Source organism: Antedon mediterranea, chromosome 3, assembly GCF_964355755.1.
Source record: "Antedon mediterranea chromosome 3, ecAntMedi1.1, whole genome shotgun sequence".
In the NCBI taxonomy this organism is placed as follows: domain Eukaryota; kingdom Metazoa; phylum Echinodermata; class Crinoidea; order Comatulida; family Antedonidae; genus Antedon; species Antedon mediterranea.
In genome coordinates, this window is record NC_092672.1 from 30,157,667 (window position 1) to 30,185,023 (window position 27,357).

Below are 27,357 nucleotides of genomic sequence, written 5' to 3' on the forward strand. Positions count from 1 at the left end.
TATAGTAAAGCAAATTGTCTTTGTATTCACATTTACATTTGTGTTGACCCGTTTCTCATTGGAAGAAAACATATAGAGTAGAACATTAGAAGTTGCCATAAAGGTTGCTGAATGTCACCTCTTAACACATACTTCTTCAACATTCAGTTGCATCTGTAAATTACAATATTATTAATATTAAATATTAATTTAAAATAATTAATATTGAATATTAAAAGTGCCCACTTCCAAGAGGAGCGACTCAAAGAAACAATAAATGCCATTTGCAAATGAGACAAAACAGTATGTATGACACGGTGAAGTTGACAAAATGAAGGAAGAACAATTTGTATGTGTAGATTAATAGATAAATTCATAATGGAGTTTTATTATAGAATTACCTGAAACAAGTCATTTTCCATAGACTTCAGAGGTATTAGTTTTGAATCTTCCATTGAACAAATACATTTATCAGCTTCTACCCATGGAAAATCCTATGAGATAAATATGAATTAGTGTATTAAAAGTTTACAATACTTAGGAGGAATAGATATCCACAAGTTCAATCAGCCTAGAACCTTATTTAGTGTCATAGTTCAGATAATGGAAGCTAGTTTAATCACATTATATGATATAATGACAGTTCTCTATACCCAACAGAGCATACGGTTGTCTAACGGTATGGACACCAGGTTTAGTGATCTGGAAGTTGTGGTTCAAATCAAAACAAACTTCCAAACCTTAACAATTCAATTATATGTACTTGTTAAAATTATATCAAGAGTTAGACAAGATCTTATTTTATAAGCAATATTGGTGAAAATACAAAAGAACTTTTATATACCTGTATTAATTGTTGATTCTCCATTTCACCTATAACAGCATTGTCCTTTGTGTAAACCAGAATTGCAAAGGAACAGCCTATAAAAGTATAAAATTAAGTTAAATATTAGATCATATATTAAAATATAACAGTTTAAACTGTTGAAGAATTGTATTTTCATGGTAATTTGTTATCACTTCTGAAAACGATTAAACTTCAAATTCTGGAACTCCTAACTTGGAAAAATTAAATATTGGGAGGTTTTTACCAAATCTTATTCAAAATATAGATGGCGGATTTTTTTGTAAACATAAAACCATAGAGGGTGCTATTAAAAATGAAATATTGATAGGTTATACCAAATCTTATTCAAAATATAGATGGCGCTATAATTTTTTTTTTTAACATAAAACCATAGAGGGTGCTATTAAAAATGAAATATTAAGGAGGTTTTACCAAATCTTATTAAAATTATAGATGGCGTTATTTTTTTAAACAAATCAAATCTTATCCAAAATATAGAGGGTGCTATAATATTTTTGAAAAATAAATACGACCATAGAGGGTGCTATTAAAATTGAAATATCGGGAGGTTTACCAAATCATATTCAAAATATAGAGGATGCTATAATATTTTGAAAAATACATACAATCATAGAGGGTGCTATTAAAAATGAAATATCGCGAGGTTTACCAAATCATATTCAAAATATAGAGGGTGCTATAATATTTCGAAAAATAAAAACAACCATAGAGGGCTCTATTAAAAATGTAAAGGTATTGGCATTTAAAAATAAACATGTCAGACGTGAATACATGAATTATTATAAACATCTTGCAGACCAATATTTAGCAAATTTTCTTTTTTTTTATCTAGAGTAATAGAAAGTAGAAAATTTGGGATATTTTTGTTTATCCAAAATATCTGGAGGAAATTGCATTTTATCATGAGATAACTCAACTTATCTGAGTAAATTGCATTTATTGTGAGATAACTAAAAATATCGGGAGGAAATTGTATTTTATCATGAGATAACTCAACTTATCTGAGTAAATTGCATTTATTGTGAGATAACTAAAAATATCGGGAGGAAATTGTATTTTATCGTGAGATAACTCAACATATCCGGAGGAAATTGTATTTTATCGTGAGATAACTCAACATATCGGGAGGAAATTACATTTTTTCTGAGGAGCTGTACACACAATGCCTACCCTAAACGGATATGAATTCAACATATTAGATTTAACAGTACATAGCTTTAAACATACCTTCTGTTATATTGTCAAGTAGTGAGTCGCTTATATTAATCTTCAAAATAAAACTTCTAAACGCTTGTTCAATTGCAAAAAGATACTCATCACCACTAAAAAAAATATTAAAATGTTAGATGTTCATTATACCAGACAGATTTTTAGTTGTTAGTTGGTTCTAGTCTTGGCTATTTTTGTAAGGTCTAGGCTACAGACTTTCTAAATAATAATAGGGACTTTACAAAATACGACGGTTAGGAGAGGACGACGAATATCCCGTGTTCGGTAAAGCGTAAAATTATAATACAGTCAACGTAGCCGTATTAGTTACGCACCGTTGCGCGAGGACGATGACCGACAGTCACTCCCTCCCATGTCTGTCCCCTGTTCATAAATTTATTTTCATTTAATTTTAACACTACCAACAATTCTTATTCAGACCAGTTTTAATGCGCCCTTGTTTTTCATGTTTTCCTTTAAACTGTATATATACACATTTTTTTTGGCTCTGATGCTTCATCTGCACCCAAAAGTTTAACCTCATTTTGAGCTGTAAAGGGATCAATGCACCAAATTAGGAAACTCCTATCAAAGGGACACCTTGGTGGGTCCTACTGGAGGTTCTATTGTAACTAAATAAGAAGCATTACCTTATAGACTTTTTCATGAGAGAAGAAATCTCAAAGACAAATCTTTCAATTGGTTTATTACTTGAGTTCAGTATTACTACAGTAACACCATGTACTTCATCCTAAAACAATTAAAACATGTTGAACTTTTTCGTTTTCTTTTATTTCATGTTTTGGTTGACAGTACAACAATACAGACAGAGTTTCAACTTATTTATATTGATAATAGTGATAATGATGATGATAATGATGATGATGATGATGATGATAATGATTATGATCATCATCATTGGTAAATCTGTGCTCTGTGATATATTTCAATATAATAATAAATCCAAAGGAAAATTTTGAAAATGACAAAGCTGTGTGTATCAGTGGCTAGATCTCAATGAGAGATACAAATAAAGTAATAAGCAAATAATAAATCCAAACAATAAAGTAAGCAGATCTTTTGGGCAAAACCAGCTCTTCTTCAGTGAATATAATATAATAATAGATAATATTTGAATAAAAAAATGCTAAAATAAGTTGATTAAAAGATATTTTGAACAACACTTTTTGTCACTTAATCAGATTTTTGATAATGTCGATTTTAACTCATAGGTAAGGAACTTACCTTACTCAGTAGTGGCTTAATACCGAGAATGGTGTCTTTGATGTATTTATTGACCTCAGGATGTTGCGACATCTAAATCAAGATAAAATAATTATACAAATTGATATTGATGATTGATTGCAGTTGTTTATTGATTTATTTTTGTGGAAATTTTGGTAATATTAAAAACAAATTTATTATTAAAGATGTATTGTCCCTTTGACTAATTCCCAAAAAAATATTTTTTTTTATTTCGAAAAAAAGTGGGTAATTTTGAAGTATCATAATAGTTATTAACTTTCACCAAAAATTAGTCAAAAAAAAAAAGTAATTTAACCGAAATACAGATGTTTTTTTGTTCAAAGAATAACTTTGACTTCCAGTCAAAGTTTTCAATCAAAACATATCCCATAATGCAATGCGCTTGTTTGGCTACTCTGTATGCATAATCATAAAACTTCCTCGTGATCTGTGTGAAAACACCTTCTCAACCGTGATGAGTTGTAAACAATCCTAATTAGCATCATGCATAATGCATACTCATGGTTTGAAATCTTTGTTTACTTTCGCTTGCGACGATTTCTCAGACGAATTTTATGCCATACTACTGTAGTTCTTAGTAAAGCCTAAAATAAAGGTATTCACACCTGTTCTGGTTAGGTGCCAATGGATATTACGTTTTCACGGCGCTCCACACTGCAATTGATATGTGCATTAGCAGCGTGAAAACGAAACATTTACATTTGGTTTGATTTGCCAGAACAGGTGAGAAATTTTCACTGAAAGAACCTTAGTACCTGAACGGGAATGTTGTATTTGCAACATTTTTCAAAGATTCCTGCTGGATAGAGTTTGCGAATATAAAGGATCTGGTGAAGCGCCACTTCTAAAAATTCACACAGGACATCCGCTGTTGCTGTAAATGAAATACAGTATAAGTAGGAAAGGAAAGGGTAGTAAAATATAATAAAAATAAAACCCCACCTACCAGTCCATCATGATAGATCTAACCTATAAATACAAAATGTTATAATATAGCCTAGCCTAGACCTAGGCTAGCTGTATGTTGGGCTTGCTACAGTAGGTTAGTTGTAGCCTGCTGGGCCTGGCCCTAGCCCCTCTCCCTAGCTAGGCTAGAAAGTGCAGAACAGCAGTTTACGCCTAGGCCTAGCCTAAATTAAAATAATATTAATAAACTAGCTAGGCCCTATCTACTACTAGCTAGGCCTATATATAGGCCCGCCTAGCTAGGCCTAGCCTAACTGAGGTATTTTAATTCATATAGGCCTAGCCTCTATATAGGCCTAGGCCTACTAATTACTAGCTAGGCCTACTAGCTAGCTAGGCTATAAATAATATAGTAGCCTAGGCCGGCCCTACTAGGCCTAGGCTAGCTAGCTAGCTAGGCCTAGCTAGGCCTAATAGATAGGCTAGTTAGGCCTAGGCTAGCTAGGCTATACTATACTATAATAGGCCTTAGGCCTATCTTCTATTTATGCTAAAAGAAGTGAATTGGTTAATTTTATATTTACCCTCATTTAAATTTGGTTTACCAGGATCCATTGTATATTATAAAGTACCGTAGGCCTAGGCCTAGTCTTAGGCCGGCCACAGACAGTCTCTATCTTCCAACAAGTATGGGCAAGTAAAGTGCCTCTCTCGGTGTCCAAAGATTGTATAGCGCCACCACACCGCGAATCGCAATGATTTGCTCCTCCTCACCCACACACCCCCCCACAAACAACACACAGTCACTGAAAGCTGACTTTTGATTGGTGCTTATTTTGTTTATTGAAAACATTGTACCAATAGAAATTCAGTTTTTTAATGTCAGCTGACAGTGCAAATATGATCAGGTGGTCTCGTCGAGAGAATCCAATCCATACACAACAAAACATGAAATGTGATTCTGTGAAAGTATACTGATTATTAATTATGAAGTCTTTGTTGTTTATTTCATTTAAACTTTTCATTGTAGGATCAGTGTTTTTTTTTGTAATACAACATTGGTTAGAAACAAAATCGTATCTTTTTGATGACCAAAAAATAGCCAAAATTGCTGAAAAATATGTTGGTGAGTATCATCATGCCTAGGTATATCATGCAGAACAGAGTATTAAAAATACAATTTATTATAATTATAAATGTTGAAATGAAATGGGAGTACATATTACAGTTAGCGCTCATACAGTTAGTGTGTACGTACTTCATGTTTACTTATTATAATAGATAAACAGGCTATGATTACGTTAGATCCAACCATACATACATGGGGCCATTTATTTTCTAGTACTAGTAGTTTTCTAGACTTTTAATTAAAATAGTGGGTTATTAAATAAGCAATTCTTACTTGTTTTGTTTTGATTTATACATCAGCATGGTTGACATTTATTTTAAGACTCTTTAGTGTTGAACATAGCTGGCCACCATAACTTTCTTTCTAGGCCTTCCTCATAACGAAGCCTTCAATCGTGTTGCCAATGAACTGAGAGACAAATACCCTGGCCACATACTACCAAAAGAGGATGAACAATGGATCTTTATGAATGCTGGGGGATGGATGGGGTCTATATGTATTCTGCACGCATCCGTCACTGAATATGTTCTGTTTTTCGGCACAGCGGTTGATACTGGTGGCCATTCTGGTAATGTTCTTTTTTTTTATCTTTTCGTTAAAAGATATAATATTGTCCCCAGAAAAAAATTCATTTTTTAATTTTTTGTCAAATATGCTGTCACATAATAATAGTTGCTCACTTTGACAAAAAAATGGATCCAACAAAAATATATTTACCTGAAAAACTGTATGTAATTTAAAGCACAAAAATAGTCAAATTGACTAGAAAAAAGTCACTCAATTGGTTTTTGGTTGAAGTTAACCATTTATTTTGTATTTTTATAAGTGAAAACATTTTTTTTATTTTTCCATGGAAGTGATTAACTTTATTAAAACTTCAAAATTCTTCTTTTTTTTATTAATCTTCATTTTTTGTTTTTGGGGATAATACGTCTTTAAATAAAAAACAAAAACAAAAATAAAAAAATAATTAAAGTAATTTTTTGTTAAATAATGATAAATGATAAATAGTAATTGAAGATAATAAGTATTTGTTTTATTATTGCACATTTTTATTGTTTATACCTTTTGCTTCAAACATTTATTTTGTAATAATTATTTAATGCAGGTCGATATTGGGCCAATATATCTGATACAATTATGACAGGAACATTTAGACAATGGAAAGAAGAAACAACAGAAAGCCAAGTCTACTATCCAGGTTAGTGGAGCAAAAATTTAATATAGTTATGCAGTTGTACCCCACCATGCAATCCATAGCACGCCAGCCAACTCAAATCAATTCTGCCTCATTTTCCACATTTTACTGGTACCGGTGTTGACCAATTAGCTCTGTGGCAAAGTTGATGCAGGGCCAGTTGACTTTAGGGCAGTTGACTTGGGGCTGAGATGGTCACTAGAATTGACTTGAAAACGACTTTCACCTTTATATGGTTTGTCGTCTATATTTTTGTATAGTTTTTAAGAGGGTCTCTTCAAGTCAGCCGTACTGCTGTAGGACAGCTGTTGGAGCTACCCTTGTGAAAGAAAGTTTAATAAATAAATATCTGTCTTTGTTTGTTTCGTTAGGTACCACACTACTTCATGCCTGGGGTGAAGCAACGTCTGTTCAGTGGTCGGCAGGGACGTGGATGGTAGAATACGGACGTGGCTTTATCCCATCAACAGTGCCCTTCGCACTCTCCGACACTCTTTTCGGTACACAGGATATACTAACTTTATTTTATACATTCAGAATCTATGGGAAAGCATTACTATTAGAAGGACAATTCTATCTAAACTCTTTCCTAAATTAAGGAACTGTGTCAAAATTATTATACTGCAGTTACTGCAGTAACTACATATTTAGCATGCTGGGATTGCTCGTAACATTTTTGATACAAATTATGATTTATTGTAATAAAAAATACAGTAACTGCAGTAGAATAATTTTGGCATAAAATTCCTAAACATATTAAATTTGTATGTTTTAAAACAAAGATTGTTATTAAGTTGAAAGCTAGATTAAAGATGTATTGTCCCTTTGACTAATTCCAAAAAAAATAAAAAATAAAAGATTTCGAAAAAAGGTGGGTCATTTTGAAGTATCATAATAGTTATTAACTATCACCAAAAATTTTTAGGAAAAAAAAAAATTTAACTGAAATACAGACGTTTTTTAGTTAAAAAAATAACTTTGACTTCCAGTCAAAGTTTTCAATCAAAACATATCCCATAATGAAACGCACTTGTTTGGCTACTCTGTGTATGCATAATCATAAAACTTCCTCATGATCTGTGTGAAAATACCTTCTTAACCGTGACGAGTTGTAAACAATCCTAATTTAGCATATGCATAATGCGTACTCATGGTTTGAAATCTTTGTTTACTTTCGCTCGTGACGATTTTCCAGATGAAATGTAATTAAACTAATTTACCTGTTAATTACGTAAACTTGTTGTTTTTGGCTCGAATTTTCGACTTAAAGTGAATAACTTTAATATTACTTTGATATGGCCACTTTAAATTTAGAATATTTTGACTTTCATTTTTTTGTGTTTCAAGGGACAATACATCTTCTAAAAACAAATTCTATAGGAAAGAAACATACAACCAATTCTTCAATGCAATATGGGTTATATTACTGCAAAACAGATATGTTAGTTTAAAGCCTGCCTTTACAAAAGTACTACATCACTGCGCGTGTGCTATGTGTATGTATTTTATCAATTGATTATTTCATCTTTGAGCTATTTATTTAAATATCTATCAAACAGTAGGCGTACTGTATTAAACGTTGTTATATACTTCTTCATAAAATAGTATAAATTAAACAGAAACAATGGCCAGATTAAAAAGTAATCCTGCTCCGTTTGTGGTATTATTTGGCTTATAAAATCTTTAGTTTAAACACCTTTTAAGCAATTTTATGAAATCTAGCCTTAATAACAATCTTTGCTTTAAAACATACAAATATAATAACTTTTAAGCAATTTTAATGTATGCAAATCATGAAGATTATTTAAACATTTTAAGAAATTTTAACACTGAAACAATATATTTTAATTGATTTTATAAAATAACAGTATTTTATCAAAATTGAACACCATCCATTTTTGTCTGCTATATAAGAACAATGGAAGGCCATTTAAATTAATCTTATAAACAAATGTGTTACAAACTATGAGAATAATAAATAAAGAAATAAAATAAACAAACACTTTTCTGTCTTAATTGTATTTTATTTTAAAAATTTGTCTCAGTTTTTAGCTTGAGAACATGTTTAAACATTAGTTTTAGTTGACCCTATGAAAAGAAGAAAAATACACCAATGCATCTTTACAATAGTCGTAAATTGTTTAGCTTAGAAAAGATTAGAACACAGATTTAAGTATGAATTCCCACTGCCTGCCTTTAACAAAATAACAGCAATTGGGGCTTGCCATTTCATTTTCAGTCACCGGGATAGTCAACGGGTAAAAGTGGTGCTAGCCTAAACAAACACTCTGAAACCTCCAAAACAGTGGCATAATGTAGGGAGAAAAGGCTTTGGATTAGAACTCTTAAGGGACCCTCCAATGCTGGGTAATTGCATTGGACTGCTCATGCTCTGGGGCCCCTGGGTTTAGCCAGTGAGCGCTCATAGCCATAACCTACTGCCCAACAAGCTGAACAAAAACTCATAAAATGGTTTGTACAGCAGGTACAGATCAGACTAGTCTGGTACTGTATTAAATTTTCGACTGGCTATCCTGGAATTATTTTTACAAGACATTATACATACAGCTTAGAACTGAAATATCTCCTACATTTATATTCTCAATTCATGGGTAGAGTACAAAATATCATTTCTTATGCTTTCACCTAAGATAGATCTTGTTTCGTTGTATTGTATTGGGTTATTTTACGGTTCAGTCTGTTTTATTTTCCTCAACCACCGCTGGCCCTCTTCCACGTAATTTCCGTTCTTGTTCCTTCAACTCCGTTATTTCTTGCTGTAGTTCCATGCAGACTCGTTCAATCTCATAGTTTTTGGCCACAAGTGAAATCCAACTGTGAATATAATTGAGACGACATTATAAGGTTTATCGCAAATAGCATGTGTGATGCATGGTGGGAAGGATTTTAAAGCAAACATCACGATGCGTACGTGATTTGGTGTTTGTACGTGAACCCAAACCCTTTCCATCATGCATTGTGCAAGTTCTATACAAAATCAAGTTATTAAATAAATGTTTAGCGAATTTTTTTCTGATTGGACACAAATAAATGAATTTAAAATTATACTTTTTATTTGTTTTTTTTGGGGCGATTTTGGGGCCGACAATTACTGTACATTTGAAATAAAATATAAAATTATTAAAATAAAAATATTTTACCTTTCTTCCAACTGCCTAAGTTCTCCACCAGCAATTATCTAAAATAAAGACAAAATTGAAACTAAAATAAGCAATTGTGTACATTGTTTCTACCAAGTGCGTAAAGCTCTGTCTACACATCAAACTACTTTGACAAAAAAAGTGTGATGTACCCCAATATGGTAGTGATATGTCCAAATATAATAGTGATATGGCATCATCATGTCCATATATGGGCACATCAAAATTTTGTTTCACATTATGTTTGATAGTGTAGACAGAGCTTAATACTGAATATATCATTGTGAATTTATCATCCACAAAATAGGTCATGGTACGAACATGCAGATTAACATCCAATTAAAATATATAAATCAATTTTCTTAACGTCGAAAAACGTTAGAAACACGATAACAACCCAGATACTAGCCTCCTGTATAATTTATTTGATGATAATTTTCAACCAACCTGATCATTTTTCCTTTTCCAATTAATTTCTTGAATTCTTTTCCGTAAAGATTGTTGTATTTTCTGAGCATTATCCAACATTTTTACCAATACTCTGAAAGTTTACAAATTATTCATTATTAAGCTCTATCTATTAGTGTTAGCCTAAAGCTCTGTCAACACTATCAAAAACTAATTTTATGAAAAAAGTGCCCAAATATGAAAGTGATATGCCTAAATATGGTAGTGATAATTTATGACATCATCATGTCCATATATGGGCACATCACATTTTTTTGTCACATAAAGTTTGATAGTGTAGACAGAGCTTTAGTAACTTAAACATTATTAAATAATCTCACTTGAGTTTGTGGACTGTACCATTTATACACAGGGTGTCTCCAATTTGTCTCTCTCTCTCTTTTCTAGGCATTTATTGCTTTATCCAGATAGGATAGACTTGGCATAAAACTTGATAACTATTAAATAATTTAAGTTTGTGGACTGTATCATTTATAACACAGGGTGTTTCTAATTTGTCTCTCTTTTCTAGGCATCTGTTGCTTTATATAGATACTGTAGGATAGGCATAGACCTTTACAGTAATCATACGGTACTTACTCATTGTGTAATTTCCAGGAATTAGCTCCATATCTTGACATCAATTCCAAGTTAGCTATTCTGAATTTTGGGAATAAATCATTCAAATTACTAAGTTAACATTGAAAACTGGTTTTTCATTGAGGCCCTGCATGCAACATTATACATTGTTACAAACTCAGCAGAGACTTAGTTAAAATTAATAAATACATCAAACAATTTTGATTTGAAAATCCTTAAAGAAGTCTCGGTTCTCAAATTAACGTGCAAAATGTTCCATATATTTGTTCCACTAACACAAAAAGGTGAGGTAACTCTCCTTTTTTACAAAAGGGATCTTATGTTTCATAACAGTGGACTGTCTTGTTTCAAAAGTTTTTGAAAGTAAGTCATCAGAGCATAGAAAGAGAGTCTGATGATCGTCTTACCTCGCAGACTGATGTTCCAGCTGAGCCATTGAGTTATCAACACATTCATTCCATGCTGTGATATCATTTTGTCGGCCTGATGGTGGTGGCGGTAATTCATACCTGCAAATAATCAATTTGATCAATTAGATTAGCGAGTCAAATGGCCAAGCGGTTAAAACTGTTTGGGCTACCTTGAGTAAAGAAATGTTAATAATAATAATAATAACATACTGTCCAACAAACAGGTTGCTGTGGTTTTTTAATAGTAATCCTCTATTTTAGGTACAGTATTAACACAAACAAAAATTATTTTAAAACTAGTGTCTATTTACAGGGGGCAGATCTAGGATTTTTTTAACAAGGAGACCTTATAGTACATTAATGTTTACTGTACCTACTGTAAAGAGCCAACAATATCAGCATGGGTTCGAAGCTTACTTGCTCCTAGTTTTAGTTGTGGAACTAGTCTTCTCGGATAAGGACTATATCATAAACCATAGGTGCAATATACACAGTTTGCCCGTGTGCACTTTAAAGAACCCAGTTCATTATTCGAGACATGTATAAGGTTACACCAGTGCACTAAATCTTGTAATGTAGTGTAAAAGATAGGACACTAATTTCAGTTTTTAGGCCCCTCTACTATTTCAAAGTGCTGGATCTGCCACTGATTGGTCGCTGTAAATCAACTATGTTTAGTCAATTGTATGACCCACTATACGACCCCCGGGAGAGGTGCGCCATTTACAAATAATTACTGACACAGGGGTGCGTTAAAAAACCTAGAAGGTACGTCACATCAATGAACAATGGTGTGTCAATGTCCGTCACTTTACCACCCACCATATCATAAACAACATGGTCAAAGTGCGTCAAAATTGCTGCGTCAAATTGGGTGCATCATGGTCACCTAAAGGTAAGTCATATTTTTTAGGCACTGGTTAGTAATGGTATTCATAAGGTATAACGCACTTCGGGGGTCGTATAGTGGGTCATACAATTGACAAGTGCATTACTGATTTATGGCGACCAATCATAACTCCCTATTTTTTTTCCAGTACAAAATACTAACCTTTTCATACTAAGCATTTCCATAGGTAGTCTAGCAGAGAGCCTTTCAAACTCATTCTTCATCACCTCCGTCTCGATTGGCACATACTCAATGACCGGCAAATGCTCCAAATAGTTTTTGGTTGGCCGATAACGTCTTGTTTCTTCTTCAACTAGTGCATATGCCTTTAAAAAAAACATAAATTAGACTTGCATCTCAACATATCGATTAAACAAATCAAATGGTTTTGATCATCGCCGTTGCTAAAGATACGGTACCGTATCCATATTTTTAAAAACTAAAGATACGGTAATTATAGAGGGCGCTTCCGTTTGCTAAAAGTACGGTAAAATTGCATTCCTAAAACTCGTACCTAAATATAAAATTCGTTCCTAAATATAAAACTCGTTCCTAAATATTAAACTCCTTCCTAAATATTAAACTCCTTCCTAAATATTAAAAACCTAACCCTCTAAATAATCTCTCTTAAATTAAAAACTAAAATAAAAAAAAGACGTCAAGAAGAGTATCGAACCTCCAACCCCTTAAGCCAAAGCCTCATCACATGCCCACCAGGCTACACAGCTGGCTTGCAGAAAACCAATGCAATAACCTATTTTTGATTAACATCCACATTACATAGCGCCCTCTATAATTACCGTACCTTTAGTTTTTAAAAGTATGGATACGGTACCGTATCTTTAGCCATAACGTTAAATCATTATGAATGCGTGCAATAACTAAACTTTAAACTGGACCTGGTGGTGGTGTTTGATTTAAATTTACTAGAATGCACCCACATTTCAAATGGAATAATCCACTGAGAAGACCAGGGGTGGATTGCTATAAAACAGTCTTAACTGATGGTCTTAACTCCCCGATTAAAGCCGGCTTTATCAGATAGACGGTCTTATTAAAGCCACTCCTGATAGACCATTGCTATAAAAGAGTCTTGGATAAGACCGCGTAAAGTAACAAATTGAGGGCGTAGTTTGCGCGTAGAATACCAAATAAGGTAATGTTCGTCCCGCTTGTTCAATTCACAATCATAACAGTACGTACATTTCTACGCGAGAAAATCCATTCTAGGCCTATATAAGAATAAAATCACCGTTATTATTTGATTTAACACTTAAAACTCGTTTAATTGGTTGTCTTTGACGATAAATAATACGTAAAAGCAACAAAAAGAGAGGTTTAAGACTGTTTTAAGACTCCTTCGAGTAGGCTTTAATTTTAAAGACCGTTTACAGGTCAGACCGCGGTATAGCAATGGTCTATAAATAAAGACTACTTGCTACGTCACGAATTATAGCCGGCTAAGCGCTAAGACTGTTTACAGACCGCTTATAGCAATCCGCCCCAGAACAAGTGGGACAGTTGGCACGTCATACATGACGTATTAATTATGTATGGGCATTCAAACATTGCGGCCGAACACGACGTACTGTACACTTTATGGTAGTGTATGAGGAATACACCGTGTATGATATGGTATGATGGCAAGCCTCCGCCAAAAAACAAAAAGAACTAGGCTTATCCTCTAGTAGTAGGCGGCAGCCTAACTTACTAGGCTAGTAGCCTAGCTAGCTAGGGCCGGCTAGCTAGGCCTACTAGCCTCTAGTATCTTAGTTTTAGCCTTAGATACAAGCCGTCTACCAAGAGTACTAGGGCCTAGACTGACCAGTGTCTATTCAGAATATAGATAAATCCTAAATAACGTTCTTACCGCTTCTCTTACGCCAGGCTCATCGTAACCTTGATCGTAATACGGCAAAGCATCAACAATTACCTCACCCGCCATGTTTCGTTTTTTTTTAATGCGCTTAACAAAATTGTTTGTTGGTATGATCTGACCTATGTTTACTCGACAAAAACACGCTTTACCTTATGAGGGCACTCTACCGATTTTAGAAATTTTTTTAAAACATGCAGACAGCTGCAGCATGTGTAGATGACAATTAAAATATTAAACGTGCAAAACTGTACTCAATAAAATTTGCATTAAAAGTTTCTTGAATGCTTTTTTTTGGGCCCGATGTATAAAAACTCGATATGAACGATGTTTGTATAGGCTACTCGACACGAGAGAGCGACGTGTGTGTCTCGACGTGTGACAACTTGATAGATACGTTCCTCTGGCGTGCCATAATAACAAAATTAAACAAACCTATTGTATTCCATATTTTAAAATTATATAAAATACATTTTACACGAAACCTTTTTCTTTGCAGAATAATAATAATACAAACTAGCAGTTATGCGCCATGATGTTCAGAGATCACAGCCTCCGCCGTCCTTTGATAGTTTTTGAAAACCGTTCAGTCGGTTCCTACATAGAGATATTATAATATCTTATAAGACTGACCATAGTGAGGATTTTATCCCATCAGAATCCTGATCCCGTAATCGAACGGGATCCTGGCCTGATGGACGGTTCATCGTTATGCCTACTGTTTATTTTGATAGAACAATACGACCCGGATTCATGATCGGTATCATTTTTAACTAAACTAATTGTCCAGGTCTCTGTGTTTTCGTAACACGCTAGATTACAAAGAGGAATTATAAATGATGCATCGCTTTACCCCAGGACGGTGCCAAGGCACACGCAATCAAAATTAGGCAGCTCTGCTTGGCTTCCCACAAGGAGGCAGTTAAGCGTGGTTCCCACTATCGAGGCAAGGAGCAAACGACGCATACAGAACGCAAGGTCATCGCATGATCATTGTCTGCGTTGTGTGGATCAAGCGTGGTTCCCACTAGGACGCAGCCCAACGCTAGTGGGAACCGTACAACCAAACATCAGCTGGTTCCTACGAGCGACGCAACGTAACGCAATCTACGCGACGTAAGCAAAAATGCCCTTGTGTTTTCCCCCACTTGCGTGAAATCAAACCTGCAATGTTTGCAGCACTATCGCGTCGTCGGTTCCCACTTGTGATTACGCAATATAACATTTTACGTCACTGCGTTGCGTTCTATAGTGGGAACCACGCTTGATCCACACAACGCAGACGACGATCATGCGATGACCTTGCGTTATGTGTGCGTCGTTGGTGACGCGTCCAAGCGGTAACAAAGCTTTTTAGTGTGTGTAAAAACTTATATAATTTCATTGTTGTGGCGGTGTATGCAATGTACCAAATAGGTCGTCAGAGGTGTGCTTAGGTTTGTGCGTAGGATTGTTTGTGTTTATTTGTCAATTATTACACATAATTATCAATTCAATGACACTAAACCTCTGTCTTCTACTCTTAGCAAACTTTATGTGACAAAAAAATATGATGTCATATCACTACCAGATGTATTGTCCCTTGAAACACAAAAAATGAAAAAAAAAATATTCTAAATTTAAAATGACCATATCAAAGTAATATTAAAGTTATTCACTTTAAGTCGAAAATTCGAGCCAAAAACAACAGTTTACGTAATTAACAGGTAAATTAATTAGATTACATTTCGTCTGAGAAATCGTCGCAAGCGAAAGTAAACAAAGATTTCAAACCATGAGTATGCATTATGCATGATGCTAATTAGGATTGTTTACAACTTATCACGGTTGAGAAGGTGTTTTCACACAGATCGCAAGGAAGTTTTATGATTATACATACAGAGTAGCCAAACAAGCGCATTATGGGATATGTTTTGATTGAAAACTTTGACTGGAAGTCAAAGTTATTTTTTGAACAAAAAAACATCTGTATTTCGGTTAAATTATTTTTTTTTGACTAATTTTTGGTGAAAGTTAATAACTATTATGATACTTCAAAATGATCCACTTTTTTTCGAAATAAAAAAAAATTTTTTTTTCGGAATTAGTCAAAGGGACAATACATCTTTAAGCATAATAACACTACCATATTTGGGAACATCACATGTGTAGATGTAGATGTAGTGTAGATAAAGCGTTAGAAGAAAAGGGTGAGCATGCAGAGGCAATTTACACGGATAAACTCCACCGCATATCGATATACTGCTGGGAATCAGAATTAATTTAAAAACACCAGAAGGTGAGAAAATGTAATTTCATTTTGATTCTAAATTATCCCGGATAGGTAAAATTCAATAGCATCGACGTTCCGTTTCCGCTTAACAACCGTCTCCTGGCGCCATTGATTTTACCGTCTCTAACCTTTGTAAGTAAATTGTTTTTAGGTTATAATGGTTATGGATTAGCTTATAATTGCATGTATTAGTTATTTAAACATACGTTCATACTTCTTTTGTGTAAATGGTACATTGATATTTGTTCCGCGTATTTCGAAATGAATTCAGAAGAAGCTAAGCTGTACTCTAAAACTAGAGATGTACAACGAATGTCATTTAAGCTTTACGTGCAACGCCATTTGACAATCGATGCAAATGACCGTATTTTGGATGTTGGTTGTGGAACTGGTGATTTGGTCTATGAGATGGGAGCCATTGCTCATTCAGTAATTGGTGAGTAGTTATACAGGTTTGTTGTCAGTATAGGTTGGATACAAAAAAAAACCCAGTAGATAAGTTCTGTAACAATTAATGAAAGGGGATGGAAATAGGCCACCTGGTTATTTCTAGTCTTCCAAAAGATGCACTGAACACTAATACGAATCCACTGGGTTGTGTTCGCACACCAGCCAGAGTACACTGACTGTACCTCCCGTTTTAAGTCGATTAAAGTTTCACCACCAGAACTATGGTCGACGAGTGGGTGAAAATAATCCAGTCGAATTTTAAAATTGTATAAGAAAACTCTACTTGGTTGGAATCATTATTAAAAAAACATATGACAAATGACCGTACTGTATAAGTTGAGCAGATAACTGAAGAAACAAATTTGATTCTTTGACTGCAAAAACGTTTTATTATTTAAGTGTTCTGACGTGTCTGTTTTTTTTATGAATATGAAGATTAAATAATCATCTGATTTTTTAAATGTATTTAATCGAATAGTAGACATACTATTACAGTGGCCTGTAAGTTTCACGGCATTTTTTTTCAAGCCATGGCAATTTAAAAGAAAAAACACGGCAATTTACAAAAAAAAGAAGCCACGCAAATTTGAAAATAAAACGTCACGGAAAATTAAGAATAAAACATCACGGACGGCAAAAGTGGTATTATTCTGTAGTTTGCCGTGGTGTTTCCTTTGATTTGCCGTGGCGTTTCATTTTCAAGTTGCCGTGGTATTTTGGTAAATAGCCGTGATGTTTTATATTCAAAAATTGGCGTGTTGTTTTTTTTTTTGTGAATTGCCGTGGCTTTTTTTTTTAATTGCCGTGACACTTACCGTGCCGTGACACTTACCGTACAATATTTCAGATTAACAGTTTTTCCTTTTTCTCCGTGTATTCATTTTGACAAAGTTGACATTAAAATTCTTACAAAAATGTTATTGTTATGTTTCCCCAAAGGAGTACCTCTTATACATCCTCATTAAGTATTGATTAATTAATATTGAAAGTGGGAACGGTTTTCAATTTTAAATCAGGCTATATGTACTGCTATATGGATGTGTACGGATATAATTATTATGGATGGTACCGTTTTTGTACTACCAGTCACGTATAGATTCTAATGAAATTTTGTGGAAGCCAATTGGCCCGGATGGCAAATCAATCAAACTTGTAGGGGCGGGGCATAATCGTATCGGGCGCCAAACATATTTGATCATGAATTAAGAAAAGCGTATAGTAGTGTCCTGTTGTTTGATTGACTTGCTTAGATGTTTCTTAGGAAAAACCCAAGAGTAGTGTTTTTTTAACAATATGTTCTATAAAAGCGCGATGCAGCAATTTATAATGAGCGGTTGCTAGATTTCGAAGAAAATTAAGATTCAAGAAATTGTATTATGCAGTGTTGATTTTCTCAATTGAGGTAAACAACCAAACCTGAAGTCTGCAAAATAATGACAAACAATTAGTTCAAAGTTCAAATGATGTTTCCTTCTAGACTAGGCAATACAACAAATCACACATATATTAAAACTAAAAAAAAAACGCAAATTAGCCTCGTCTCATGAAATAAATATTCTTGCCAGACTTCACATTAAATCATGCTCATCTTTATAATCAGTTATAATGTTATTGTCTTCATACTTTCCGTTGGCGAATTATTTTCTTTCGAATCTTTAAATTAGTTTCTTAAATTATCTTTATCTTTAGGTCATGACATATCAAAGGAGATGATAGAAGTTGCACGACGAAAATACCAACGAGAAAATGTGTCATACGAAATTACAGATATTGAAAACTGTCTTGAAAAGTTTCCTACCTGGAAAGGTTCTTTCAACAAGGTCGTATCTGTGCATGTACTGCATTGGGTCAAAGACAGAAAACAAGCTTTACGAAATATTTACGATTGTCTTAGCGAAACTGGACAGTGTTTTCTTTTAGTTTGTGGTCCACTTCATCAACTGTTGGGTCACAGAAAAGATGAACTTCCGCATTTCCTGGAGAATCACATAAAATGGAAACAACACCTTAAAGTATGAAGCCTAAAGCATTTCATATATCTGTTTCCACTTAATAGTATACCGTAAACCATCGAATAGAAGCCTCCCTCTTTGGTCTGCAAAAGTAATCTCGAAAAGAAGCCCATCTCGAACGAAATCAAGCCCACTAGGCTTCTTTTCAAGATTTAAATATCAAAGAAACAAGTTCCCAGATAATGATGATCGAATTTATATCGTACATTTATTTTATGGTATTTTGATCACAAATATGTAAAATTGGCAGGTAATGTCGAAAAAATCATACTAATGTATAAGTGTAATTCACAAATTTACAGCTTTTAGTTTGCAAAAGTAATCTCGAAAAGAAGATCACCCAAAAGTCTAATAAAAAAAGAAGCGTGGGCTTCTTTTCGACGTTTTACGGTATCATTCTTCTAAGCGTAGGCCTAAATCTTCTAATGAAAACATGTTGAGAATTGGCCTGAGATCGCATCTTCGAACGTTAAAGTAATTTATCTTCTATCATAATATTATACCAGTAGTGTATGTCAATTAATTAATGTACGGCCTACGTCTATTTATTACAATTTTAAAATTCTTCTTGTAAGATAATATTTTTCACTAAGACTTAAAGAAATGTATGTTTATTGATACATTCCTTAGGGTTACCAACACAAGATGTATAATCATTTAACACTGGACGAAAATATTCAATTGTTGAAATTGGTTGGTTTTGAAGAGGTCGAGGGCTTCCTACACACGCCCTGTAGTGAAATGGATATCCTTAGCAAAGAGCAGTTAAGAGGTAAGTATTTTCTGTGTTATCAACACAACAAGGCCATATACATGGCTGCAGTTGCGTGCTCAAGTTAGTGTTTACCGACCAACCGACCGACCGACATAGTGAGCTGAAGAGTCGCGTTGCACGCGACTAAAAATCACAATACAGCGATATGATGGGTTGCCGTATGAAACGATTATTACTAACCATTGTTGGGTTTCAGATTATGTCCGCACACTTGTTGGTCATGTAAAGTACGTTCCAGAACAGTATCGGTCTGAGATTGTGGCAGATGCTACTGACTGGTGCTATGAGAACTTTCCTGTTAACCAACGAGGAAACAGATACATTGGTCTCGACATAATGGTGTTCCGAGCAACAAAACCAAAATGGACAACGCATGGATGTGAAGCACAACAATAGAGTGATGAATGTTTCTGTGTGGACAATTGTATAGCTATGTCAGGTGTCCAATAAACAAAACTTTAGTCAATCAATGAATTTAAAAACAGACTTAATTGTAATTGATAGAACACAATTTGTCTGGACGCGAATAGTCAATAATGTAAATTGGGATTTTCGGAAATGTTCGAGAGTACCTCTAGCCATTACCACCACAGTCCATCTGGTTTATACACACCGGTTGTTGGATTGAAAGCATTGGCAACTTTAGCCCCATCATTGTTGGAGAATCCTTCAAACGAATTTATTCCCTCTTTAACTTCATATCTCACGATCGTTTATAACACACATAAATCGTGTATCATATAAATGTCATTTTTGATCATTATTATTATTTGAATGAACTTATTTTTCAGAAATAAATATTATAGTCCTATGAATGTTTGTTTTGAAAGTGAGAAAATGTACTATCGTCGTTGTATCGTCTAAACAGGCCTTACATAAAATGCAAACGATATGAATCTAATTGGATATGCAAAAACTATATTTGAATCATTCATTGTCTTTACAATAAACATTGGCATGCTGGTAGTTATCAATTAATAATGATTATGTTTGTTTTATTCATAACGTCGTCAAAGTGGATAAATAAAAGATCATATCCCGTATATTCACTAAATCACGGGAAAGACACACACAAACTAATTAAAAAAAATTCTCCTATAAGTGACTTCCACTTAAAGGAAATTAGGGTCTATCATTAAATATTTAATCAAAAGATAATATATCAAAGTGTAATTGGTGATTACAGCCGGGCCTTATGCATGTCAGTATGTACCGTATAGGCCTACTACTGTATTAACTAACGTGCCCGTCGTTTACACGTTTACATCATGTAGCATCGCTAGTATCGTTGGTCCTATTTTGTTCAAATAATACTATTGGCTAAAACATACACCCATGGAAGACAAGTCATGCAACTAACATAACAAATATCGCTTGTATGATCAGTTTTTACCCCCAAAAGTAGCCTATATCTATCAACAATCAAAATATGGTTTGGTAGGTCTACATTGGTCGGTGGCCTACTTGATCTTTGATATAAGCTCTGTCAACACTACCGTATCATACTAGTTAATGACAAAAAAAGTGTTATGTACCCAAATATGGTAGTGATATGCCCAAATATGGTAGAAAACATCATGTCCATATTTCCGGGCATATCACATTTATTTTTTTGTAACATAAAGTTTAATAGTGTGGACAGAGCTTTATACTGTACATTAATTTTGCGTATGGCAAATTGTAAGAGATTTTGCAGAGACTAAATTAATAAAATAATAATCTAAAATAATAATACTGTTTAATATACTTTTTAATAAATGTTATGACACTTTACCGTATTTTAATGACTTTAAAAGCTAGTGGCGAATTCTTTGAGAAATCAGTATAGGCCTCCTCACTCCGATATGTTTAAAATCAAGAAATACCCGTACCGGTAGAACTCGTCGAGTAGGCTTAGTCTACTTACTGTAGGCCTACTTAATACGACTCAGTATAGCTAGCCTACTTTCACCTAAATTACCAACATTTAAGCACACTTTTGATTGGTAAATTATAAATATTAAAACATTTACAGTGAAAGTTTAAATTGTATAATACTGTAAAAGTTATAAAACTATAAAGTAATAAATATATATGTTGATGATGATGGCTCCTTTTCTTCCGTCTTTCTTGTTAGTCAAAGTCGGAGCATGGCGTCCAGTTACTTTGGATGACATCGCAGAAGACCAACTTCGTAACTCTTCACCTCCCTTTTTTTCATCAGCATAAAATTCATCCTAATGAATTTCTGTGGTCTAGACTGGAAGAGGTTTTTCAGAATAGAACTTATTATTTGATCTTGTCCAGTGAAATTATACGAGAAACAAACAGCATCGGTAAACTCACTCACTGAATAAAAACCAGCTTCCCCTGCGAGCTCTTTGAAAAATGCAATGTTTCGGTCCTTCCCGTCTCGGTTGTCTGCGTAAAATAAGTACGAGCCAGGCATAGCACACATTAATAAAGTTTTGATTGCCATTCGACTCTCCGGTAATGCACGTACCGCGGATATGAATTTAATAAACGTAAACATATGTGCATTAACGGCAGCTGAAATATGCATGTTTTTTATTCCTTCTTTAACTTCATATCTCACGAAGTTTATAGCACACCTGTCTCGAATTTGCCGCTTGATTTTCCCCCACATACCACACCACTGAGGATAGTGATCAAGCACCGAAGCACTAATTGGATAACGAACGTTGAACTTCTCCAACATCATGGTCAAACCAATAATGTCTGTTCCAGGACCTCCGCCTATTGAGCACACATTAAGAGCACGAGTTTTACTTGCTAGGCTCAATAATGAGTTAAGATGCACATTTCCAAAAAGGCTGTGGTTGAACAACACGCTAAGCCCGTAGCTTGTAGCTTGACAATGGTTCGGAAAGTAAAGGAACATGTAGGCTGCCTGGTTTAAGGCATCATCGTACGCGACATGTCCGCCTACAGTTGAAAGTGTCTTGCCGCTGTACGCATCGTGTACTTTATCCACTGCTTGTCGAAGAGAATTCTTTTTTGACCATAACTGTGGATTTTCCATTAAAGTTGTAAATACAGCATGTTCTGAAATCGCATGAATAGACTGAAATAAATAGAGCTCCATCGTGTTATTGAGCGAGCTTACTGTAAGGTTAGGGCCTGGAAATATGGATTGTTTACGAGGCGTACGGTAATGTGATAAGTGTTTATATCAATGACGTCACAGTTGGATTACAACTACATGGATATGGGTTTTCCCAGTTTCGCAATAAACTAACGATGACGTAATGATTGCGGTTGTTTAATATCCCAATATGTCCACTTGATTAGTGGATACAAACTCAATTTTCAGCAGTTTATTAGTGAATGAAGAAATGACTGCTATTTTATACATCTAGGTTTATTAGGCCTCAATCACAATAATGTTTGTATGTTTTAATCCTAAAGCCTGTTTTCACGTCACAAAAAGTAAATGAAAATATTAATAATTTGCCAATTGCAAAATAGGAATAAAGATAATAATTTCACGACCCTGGACAATTTTTGTTTTCAGATTTTGGTTGTTGAATATCACCATTTTGATGTTCTATAAAAGTTACTCACTTTGACCAAAAATTGGATCGAACAAAAATATTATTTACTTGAAAACAATTTAATTGAAGGCAATTGGTTGGTTGACTTTAACCGTTTTGTTTAGTCTTTTTATAAGTGAAAATATGTTTTTCTATGGGAAGTGGTAAACTCGATTAAAACTACAAAATGGCCTTTATATTCAGAGTCTTTTTTTAATTAATATTCATTTTTTCATGCTTTGATCCCACTAGCACGTGACGACGCAATGCAAGTAATGTGACTTATCAGAACGTGATGATTACATTATTTGCGTTGCGTGTAGGCCTACGTAATTGCGCTGCGCTTTATGTATGTGCGTTGCACTTAAGCTTGGTTCCCACTAGGACGCAACGCAAGGACGTAGACGCAACGCAAACTAGTTGACCAATGACAAGCGACAGTCGAATAAATCCATCGCCTGTGATTGGTCAAATCCCTTACGTTGCGTTTCGTCGTTGTTTTGCGTCTCTAGTGGGAACCAAGCATTACGTACTTACGATGCGTCCTAGTGGTAACCAAGAACTTAGGTCTACTTGTGTCGATAAACTATTATGTGACATTAAAATGGCATATTCAACAAAACATGTTTTAAGAATTATTGTATGAAAGGGAAAACTAGGCCTAATTTCTCTAATACCCTTTTCACACCAAAAGCAAAACTCCGGAGACACTCCGGAGACACCCCGGAGTTGACGTCCCGCTGTTTGGTGTGAAAGGTAAAATCAAGCAACTCCGGAGTTTAAAACTGCGGGGTTGAACAGCTGAACATTCCCCGGAGAGAGCGAACTGCGGGGACACCCCGGTGTTTTGGTGTGAAAGGTACCAACATCAAACTCCGGAGTGTTTCGGGTCAAAAGGTCATCCTCACACGATCACTCATTGCTTTAGTTTTATTTCAAAATACTTTAAATATTTGTACAACATATATAGCGGGTTCAAAAATAATAAGTAGTATCATAAAACATTATATTACTTCTGAGACTTTTGAAAGTAATTATTAAATTAAACATATTATTAATTAAAATGATTCTAATGATCGTCGCTATGTAAACAAACAAAATAGAGGGCGACATTTACAATTTTATTTTATAAACCCCGGAGTTGCTAGGTTGGTGTGACAGGGGTATCTCCGGAGTTTCTCGACGTTTTGAATGGTCATAAACCCCGGGGTGTCTCAACGTTTTGGTTTGGTTTTGGTGTGAAAGGGGTATTATAGACCGCCTCCTCCTCCTTAATTAAATATTAAAAGGTTCATGAATAAAAGTATTAAAAAACAACATATAAAACAACAAATATTTTAAAATAGTTAAAACCGTTTAAAACTATTTTTTTCGAAAATATTTTTACACATAATAAGTACTGTGTGTGAAATTACGACATTAATATATTTAATTCAAAAGTTGCAGACTAATTATTGTACTCTATCTTCTAGGCCTACCTATATAAATGTTTTTTCGTCATTTAATAATGCTGACACATGCTTAATTATTAATGATTAATTAATTAACTGTATTCTTTCACGGAAACATGATATAAAGTATCATAAAGCTATGTCTACACTATCAAACTAGTTTGAAAAAGTGTGATGTGCCCAAATGGTAGTGATATACCCAAACATAGTAGTGATATGACATCATCATGTCCATGGGCACATCACATTTTTTGTTGTCACACATGAAGTTAAGTTTGATAGGGTAGACAGGTATATCATGCGTGATGATACAAGCCTACTCTAAAATAATACTAATTGTTTTTCGTTGTCTACCATTGAATTGGCGTAACCATCAAGAAAGACAAGGCATGCAATATCATAACATGTATATCGTATTCTATGTTGGTCTCAACTGCCCATTGCCCATAAAATATTTCTATAATGTTTTATTGCCAACATCATATTTTTTTATTGGTCAAATAACCATGTATTGGCCAGTAAATGTTTGATATAAAAATATATATTCTCACAGATGTTCTCATCGTTAGGCTTATCGTTTCAAATTAATTATTAAATGTTCGGTATATCACCGGGCGGTTGTTTAGAATTTATGTTCTGTGCCTATGTGTTTATATACCTGAGTATGATAATGTATAAATGGTATAAAAAGAATCAAACAGAGGCTAAACTCACATCTATTCTAAGGCCTCAGCGGTATAGGCCTACTGATAAAAGGTTATATATTTTAAATACAGAAGAACCCTGTTAAGTGGGACATCTTCGGGACCCACAGTAAAGTGTACAATTTTAAGGGCCCGAGTGGTTGACCATGCAATAATTCCCCTCCCTTGTTTCACGGGAACGTGTAAGGGTTGTCGGTCCCAAAAAGAAGGGTTCTACTGTAAAATGATTAGGGCTATCCGAATACATATTAAAATATAATACATCATAATAGTTTACATCATTTCCCCCCTCGTTTCACAGGAAATTGTCCCATTAATAGGGCTCTCCCAAATATCCGAATAACTAAAAATACAATTTCTCATATTTACATTTGGCATCAAATGAACGTATAAAATGAAAATTTGATTTTTTTTTTATGATTCAGAAGTTGTAGGCCTAAATTCATAATGATCTACCCATTTATCATGACATTTGAAGCTATGGTAATTAGCTAAAGTAATTATCTGGGGGAATTTACTTCAGGTTTCCAAGATATATATAGGCCTATTATACCCTTGATATGATAATATCTATTTTCAAACGAGAAACATAATCAAAATTACTGTTTTTTGTTTTGTCTTAAAATGTAGGCTCAGAGCCAATTTTCTGGTGGTTTATTGGGTATACAGTAGGCCTGCTTCGAGTCGTAGTTAGAACTGTCAATTTCGAAAACAGTTCATTTCTGAATGAAAAGATATCAAGCCTATTTCTGTTTTCTTAGTTTTCAAGAACAAAAACAACTTGTTAGTCAGCATGGAAAAATGGTTTAGGCCTATACTGTAATAATTATAAAAATTATTTTTAAAAGTGTCAAAAAATCCGGATTCATGGTGGCTACGATCCTTTTACTTTCAGCTCCAGTAGGCAACCGTAGGCCTACACAACGGCGTTTCATAATCTGTGTTTAATTTCGATGGTCGTTTCCGTTGGGAAGATTTGCATTTTTTGGTGAAAAAAATTAAAATAGACAAAGATCACATACATAGACCACAACGTAATTTCAGGCTAATAAAGCAGCATTGTTTGAGCTTTTTTTCTTTCCTTTCTCCCGGCGGCCCCTCCGCCGCCGTCGGGCAACTGGCGCCGCCACTGTTGTTTCCACTCTCTTTTTCATCAGCATAAAATTCATTTTAATGACTTTCTGTGATCTGGACTGGAAGAGGTTTTTCAGAATAGAATGAATCATTTGATCTTGCACAGTAAAATTATGCGAGAAAGAAACAGCATCGGTAAACTCGCTCACAGAATAAAAACCAGCTTCGCCTGCAACCGCTTTGAAGAATGCGATAGTTTGCCCGCCGTCTCGATTGTCTGCGTAAAATAGGTACGTACCAGGCATTGCCCAAGTTAATAAAGTTTTGATTGCCATTCGACTCTCCGGTAATGCGCGGACCGCAGATATAAATTTAATAAACGTAAAGATATGTGCATTAACAATAGCTGAAATATGTTTCCTTTCTATGTCGTCTTTCACTTCATATTTCACGAAGTTTACAGCGCACTTGGCATAAATGTGCTGTTTGATTTTCCCCCACATACCACACCACTGAGGATAGTGATCGAGAACCGAAGCACTAATTGGATAACGAACGTTGAACCTCTCCAACATCATGGTCAAACCAATAATGTCTGTTCCAGGACCTCCGCCTATTGAGCACACATTAAGTGCACGAGTTTTATTTGCTAGGCTCAATAATGAGTCAAGATGCACATTTCCAAAAAGGCTTTGGTTGAACAACACGCTAAGCCCGTAGTTTGTAGCTTGGCAATGATTCGGAAAGTAGAGATACATGTAGGCTGCCTGGTTTAAAACATCATCGTATGCGAGATGTCCGCCTACGGTTGAAAGTGATTTTCCACTGTACGCATTGTGTACTCTATCCACTGCTTGTCGAAGACTATTTCTTTTTTGACCATAACTGTGCGTTTTCTATTAAGATAGTATAGACAACTTGTTCTGAAATCGCATGAATAGATAAATGGATCCCCATCGTGTTTTTTTTAAGAGAGCTGCTGCTGCCGACATTGACAGCGGAGTGTCGGATGCACAAGGGACATAGAGAATTGTAAATGTGATTACAACATAATGGATTTGGGTTTTTCCCAATTTCGCAATATGACGTAGACAATGACGTAGATGAGTTGCAGCAGTTTTCTAATGTCATATCCTTTATTTTGATTC

General features: G+C 34.5%; 4 protein-coding genes across 4 annotated transcripts; 2 read left to right on the forward strand and 2 right to left on the reverse strand.

Annotated features, from left to right (window-relative positions):
• Positions 1–15: 15 nt before the first annotated feature.
• On the reverse strand, positions 16–5,021 carry LOC140045180 (mitotic spindle assembly checkpoint protein MAD2B-like). Its single transcript, XM_072089981.1, has 8 exons — positions 4,813–5,021; positions 4,078–4,196; positions 3,302–3,373; positions 2,707–2,807; positions 2,075–2,169; positions 824–900; positions 381–473; positions 16–153 (listed from the first exon to the last, which is right to left on the reverse strand). The coding sequence occupies exons 1-8, from the start codon at positions 4,841–4,843 to the stop codon at positions 115–117; spliced, it is 627 nt and encodes a 208-aa protein (XP_071946082.1). The 5' UTR covers positions 4,844–5,021; the 3' UTR covers positions 16–114.
• A 151-nt stretch (positions 5,022–5,172) lies between these two features.
• On the forward strand, positions 5,173–8,443 carry LOC140043823 (sigma non-opioid intracellular receptor 1-like). The gene is made up of 4 exons (XM_072088292.1): positions 5,173–5,354; positions 5,725–5,925; positions 6,466–6,558; positions 6,927–8,443. Exons 1-4 carry the CDS (start codon positions 5,216–5,218, stop codon positions 7,151–7,153), a joined length of 660 nt encoding a protein of 219 aa, XP_071944393.1. The 5' UTR covers positions 5,173–5,215; the 3' UTR covers positions 7,154–8,443.
• Positions 8,444–8,558: 115 nt separating this feature from the next.
• On the reverse strand, positions 8,559–14,035 carry LOC140043824 (pre-mRNA-splicing factor SPF27-like). The gene is made up of 7 exons (XM_072088293.1): positions 13,933–14,035; positions 12,225–12,388; positions 11,171–11,272; positions 10,764–10,823; positions 10,164–10,257; positions 9,717–9,754; positions 8,559–9,390 (listed from the first exon to the last, which is right to left on the reverse strand). The coding sequence occupies exons 1-7, from the start codon at positions 14,005–14,007 to the stop codon at positions 9,249–9,251; spliced, it is 675 nt and encodes a 224-aa protein (XP_071944394.1). The 5' UTR covers positions 14,008–14,035; the 3' UTR covers positions 8,559–9,248.
• Positions 14,036–16,456: 2,421 nt separating this feature from the next.
• Positions 16,457–19,856, forward strand: LOC140043825 (juvenile hormone acid O-methyltransferase-like). The gene is made up of 4 exons (XM_072088294.1): positions 16,457–16,646; positions 18,350–18,672; positions 19,303–19,444; positions 19,644–19,856. Exons 1-4 carry the CDS (start codon positions 16,472–16,474, stop codon positions 19,841–19,843), a joined length of 840 nt encoding a protein of 279 aa, XP_071944395.1. The 5' UTR covers positions 16,457–16,471; the 3' UTR covers positions 19,844–19,856.
• The last annotated feature ends 7,501 nt before the right edge of the window (positions 19,857–27,357 follow it).

Bases quoted from the DNA above. Each gene is read 5' to 3' on its own strand.
- LOC140045180 (XM_072089981.1), bottom strand. From the start codon at position 4,843: ATGGATCCTGGTAAACCAAATTTAAATGAGG. The intron at 3,374-4,077 runs GTACTAAGGTTC...ATCTTGATTTAG, and splicing joins AATACAACATTCCCGTTCAG to ATGTCGCAACATCCTGAGGT. The intron at 2,170-2,706 runs GTAATGCTTCTT...TATTTTTTTTAG, and splicing joins CTCATGAAAAAGTCTATAAG to TGGTGATGAGTATCTTTTTG.
- LOC140043823 (XM_072088292.1), top strand. From the start codon at position 5,216: ATGAAGTCTTTGTTGTTTATTTCATTTAAACTTTTCATTGTAGGATCA. The intron at 5,355-5,724 runs GTGAGTATCATC...CTTTCTTTCTAG, and splicing joins AATTGCTGAAAAATATGTTG to GCCTTCCTCATAACGAAGCC. The intron at 5,926-6,465 runs GTAATGTTCTTT...TATTTAATGCAG, and splicing joins TGATACTGGTGGCCATTCTG to GTCGATATTGGGCCAATATA.
- LOC140043824 (XM_072088293.1), bottom strand. From the start codon at position 14,007: ATGGCGGGTGAGGTAATTGTTGATGCTTTGCCGTATTACGATCAAGGT. The intron at 9,755-10,163 runs GTTGGTTGAAAA...TCTTTATTTTAG, and splicing joins GGAAAAGGAAAAATGATCAG to ATAATTGCTGGTGGAGAACT. The intron at 9,391-9,716 runs GTAAAATATTTT...TTATATTCACAG, and splicing joins CTTAGGCAGTTGGAAGAAAG to TTGGATTTCACTTGTGGCCA.
- LOC140043825 (XM_072088294.1), top strand. From the start codon at position 16,472: ATGAATTCAGAAGAAGCTAAGCTGTACTCTAAAACTAGAGATGTACAA. The intron at 18,673-19,302 runs GTATGAAGCCTA...TACATTCCTTAG, and splicing joins AATGGAAACAACACCTTAAA to GGTTACCAACACAAGATGTA. The intron at 19,445-19,643 runs GTAAGTATTTTC...GTTGGGTTTCAG, and splicing joins TAGCAAAGAGCAGTTAAGAG to ATTATGTCCGCACACTTGTT.